Source organism: Fulmarus glacialis, unplaced genomic scaffold (genome assembly GCF_000690835.1).
Source record: "Fulmarus glacialis isolate BGI_N327 unplaced genomic scaffold, ASM69083v1 scaffold1477, whole genome shotgun sequence".
Classification (NCBI taxonomy): domain Eukaryota; kingdom Metazoa; phylum Chordata; class Aves; order Procellariiformes; family Procellariidae; genus Fulmarus; species Fulmarus glacialis.
Window position 1 is genome coordinate 87 of NW_009224855.1, and position 3,967 is coordinate 4,053.

The following is a 3,967-nucleotide window of genomic DNA, read 5'->3' on the forward strand; positions in this document are numbered from 1 at the left end:
TCTCGGTTGTGGATTTTTTTTTTCAATCATAAATAGCTTAAAGCAGTAAATTCTTTAAGGTCAGATGAGATGAAAAACACATTCAGCAGAGTATTAAACAAAACACTGTGTCCCTACTTTCAGTTATCGTATCTTTTGTAGTTAAAGGGGGAGGGGATGTAAATAGTCACTGATGAAAGAGGAGGAAAAAACTTTTTTTTTTTTATATACCCATAACAGTTGATGAATCTGAACTGCTCACTGTGCCAGATGGATGGAAAGAGCCAGCCTTTACAAGAGAAGATAATCCCAAAGGGCTGCTGGAAGAAAGCAGTTTTGCGACATTATTCCCTAAGTATAGAGAAGCGTACTTGAAAGAGTGCTGGCCACTCGTCCAGAAAGCCTTGGGTGAACATGTATGCATGCTTCCTGATTGTGATAATGTGTTTTATCTTTTAAGATATACAGAAGATACTTAAGCTTATCAAAATAGTGCAAGTTGCTTTTCTGATACTGTATTTTTCTAATATATTTCTACTGTGCTTGCGTTTAGAATTGGTAGTGTCATTTTCTTATTGGCGTCGAAATCAGTGGAAGTCTGTGTAGCCAGATTTGCAGTTCTTTACAGATGTCAGCAAAGCTCTTCGCAGTAACATTGCGTCATCCAGACGCTGATAACTTTGTTGCACCTGAATTCAAGGAGATGAGGGAGGTGGTGTTTCAGGTGTTGTGACACATATATTCAGTCTTTTTTGTGCGTGTCTGTGTGTGAATTTCCTTAAGCTGAAAGTCACTTTAGGAATTTTGGAAAATGGATCTGCATTCACTATGTAGTGTTCTGTTTGTTAACTTCTTACTGGCAAAGATGAATTCTGAGATTCTTATTTAGAGATTGATTCACTATTTCTTTTCAAATATTGCAGTATGTGAATGCAACGCTGGATCTAATTGAAGGAAGCATGACTGTCACTACCACTAAGAAGACTTTTGATCCATACGCAATCATCAGGGCTAGAGATTTAATAAAACTTCTGGCAAGAAGCGTTCCATTTGAACAGGTCTGTATTAAATTCTGGAAGTTTGTATCAAATTTTATGATAATACTTTTAGTATGTTTTCAAAATGTGGGATTTTCAAGTGAATCAAGTAAAATAAAATATATATTTAAATATATCTGAAAGCGAAGTGAGAAGAATGAACTGCAGTATTCTCTTGACTTCTGAATAATACATTTGTGTTCAGATGATATTGCCTGCTTCTTGTCTCTTTAGGCAGTTCGTATCCTTCAGGATGATGTTGCATGTGACATCATTAAAATAGGCTCTCTGGTGAGGAAGAGAGACACTTTTATAAAAAGAAGAGGACGTCTTCTTGGGCCAAAAGGATCTACTCTGAAGGTATTTGTAGTAACCAGAAAATTCTTAGACCCGAATTTGTGTCAGGTCTTCAGTTTACACTTACTTCATTTCTTTTTTGGGTGTAGGCCCTGGAACTGTTAACGAACTGTTATATTATGGTGCAAGGCAACACTGTTTCAGCTCTTGGACCCTTTAGTGGGCTAAAAGAGGTAAGGGAAAGCAGATGAGCAGTTTGTGTAGCATACTTCTGTGCCCAGCTTGAGGGCAGACGAGAGGCAAAATCTGGCAACCTCAAGAGTATCTCACTGACTTTTCAGCTATGTGTTAGTAAGCGGCATTTATATGAATGTCCATAGTCTTAGCTGCTGAATTTTGTTTAGTCTCTGAGATCTTTCTGTCTTGGAAGTAAAAAAGCATTTGTGAAATACTCCTTTTTTTTTTGTTTGTAGAAAGAACTTTTGTAGTTTTGGTTAAGAGGTGTAAGAGTGAAAATACTGCAGAGTTAGTGATACATAACCTTAAGGAACATCTAATGTTTTTAGTAACTATGTGGGAGAAGAATGCTTGTCAAAAGCAAGAGTTTCTCCTGACACCATAAAATCCATGGTAACATGAAAGTAGTGTTTGTGGGGCGTGCTGGAGTGTATTAGAAACATGACAATGTTATTGATATTTCTGAAGTGCTGTGCATTCTAGTTAGCCATGTGCGTTAGCATTTTAAATCTACCTACTTTTGGGGGCGGGGCTGGAGGGGAAGCATGGTAGTATACCTGGTATTTTAATTGATTAGAATATGAAATACTTGCTGAGTTTTGTGTTCTTTTTTTTTTAACTAAATACAGGTTAGAAAAGTTGTTCTGGACACAATGAAGAATATACATCCCATATATAACATTAAGGTTAGCGTGGTCCACTGTGCATCTTTATTTACAAGAAAGTACTATTTCCTCTCAGAGCGCTGTATGTTAATAATTTACATGTTTCTGTGTGGTAATCTATTTTTGAGAACTTCTGTAGTGTGCTTCTTTAAAAAAACCCTGACTTTGATATCCTCTATTTTACCAGGGTACAGTGCCGTCATATCATTAAAATTACCTGAGAAAACATCAAAGGAAGAGCATGTATAAACTTTCCTCCATTCGATTGTTTGCTTTATACTTGCTCATTTAAATTGAGGCACTGAGGACAGTGCATTCTGTCCCTGTTTTGAGACATATCTATCTTTCTGATTCTGCTGTTTGTAATTAAGCCCTCTACTCTTGCTGAAGTGAGAGATGGAAGGTTTGGATGTAGCATAATCACTGTAAGAAAGTTTAGTAAAACTTGTAGTTTGGAGCTCTTGGCTACTACTGTAATACTATTTTTTAATAACTTTTTTGTGACATTCTAAAACTACGGAAGACTTTGATGATCAAAAGGGAATTATCAAAAGATCCTGAACTGAGGTCACAAAGTTGGGAAAGATTTTTGCCTAAGTTCAAGCGGAAGAACTTGAAAAAACGCAAGGAGCCAAAGAAGAAAAATACTAAGAAGGAGTACACACCGTTCCCACCTCCACAGCCAGAAAGCCAGGTCAGCTGAAATTTTACGTGGTTATGCAGGAATATAGCACGACTTGAAATCTCATTCGTGCTAACAAGAGGTTGGGAGGCTTTTTCTGTCAAGTTTTGATTTCCTGATACTATACATCTGGCTTATAATTATCTAAACCTTCTCGGTACTTGTCTTACGCAGATTGATAAAGAATTGGCAAGTGGTGAATACTTCTTGAAAGAAAGACAGAAGAAACGAAAGCGAGTGGAAGAGATAAAGGTGAAGTTGTTCTAACCCACTGTTCAGTTAAAAAGCATTTGACTGCTGACTTTGATTTTTTTTTTTTTTTTGGTCCCTTTTGCCCTGCTCTACTCATAATTGACTTTTTTATTGGTAACTTAAGGCAAAGCAAGCAGATGCAATCAAGAAAAGACAAGAAGAAAGAAATAAAGCTTTTATCCCACCAAAGGAAAAGCCAGTTGTGAAAACAAAGAAAGGTAAGCATTTCCATTTATTTTTTCCTGTTGTAAAACCTCCTGCTGTTGATTCCTAGGCTGACTGATTTTGCAGGGATACAGCTGTAGGAAATAAGAAAGGTCATGCAAAAAAATCTTAGTAGTTAAATCCATGCCTGGAGCTGCCAGGGACAGTAGAAAGATCATGCAGCCCATAACTCTATACCTATAAAATGGCGTGTTCCTGATGGAGATACTGGGATGGCCATCTCAATTGGTTGTTCTGACTACATCAGTTTTTGGCTTTCAGTCTTGTAGTGAAGCTGCCATAACTTTTGCATTCAAATGGCTTTTCTGTTAAGAAAAAGAAACCCGAAAACAATACTTAGTTGAAAACTTATGCCACAAGTAAGTATTGGTATAAGATGTGGATGGACTGCAAGACGGGGACTGGAAGAGCAAAGTCCCTTCCACTGTAAGAGACGATCAGGTTTGTGACCACCTGAGGAACGTGAACATAGATATGTCTGAGGGAACTGGCTGATGTAGTTGCCAAGCCACTCTCCCTGATATTTGAAAAGTCACGGCAGTCAGGTGAATTCCCTGGGGACTGGACAAACGGAAACATTGCACCCATTTTTA

The 3,967-nt window shown here is 37.6% G+C and overlaps 1 protein-coding gene across 1 annotated transcript in view; it reads left to right on the top strand.

The window, feature by feature from the left end:
* Positions 1-217: 217 nt before the first annotated feature.
* KRR1 (KRR1, small subunit (SSU) processome component, homolog (yeast)) overlaps positions 218-3,967 on the top strand; it is a 7,672-nt gene continuing 3,922 nt past the window's right edge. Inside the window, exons 1-8 of the mRNA XM_009582261.1 lie at positions 218-395; positions 903-1,037; positions 1,251-1,376; positions 1,463-1,546; positions 2,180-2,236; positions 2,739-2,909; positions 3,072-3,149; positions 3,274-3,367. Coding sequence (XP_009580556.1) covers positions 939-1,037; positions 1,251-1,376; positions 1,463-1,546; positions 2,180-2,236; positions 2,739-2,909; positions 3,072-3,149; positions 3,274-3,367 — 709 coding nt within the window. The 5' untranslated portion in view covers positions 218-395; positions 903-938. The remainder of the gene's footprint in view (positions 396-902; positions 1,038-1,250; positions 1,377-1,462; positions 1,547-2,179; positions 2,237-2,738; positions 2,910-3,071; positions 3,150-3,273; positions 3,368-3,967) is intronic.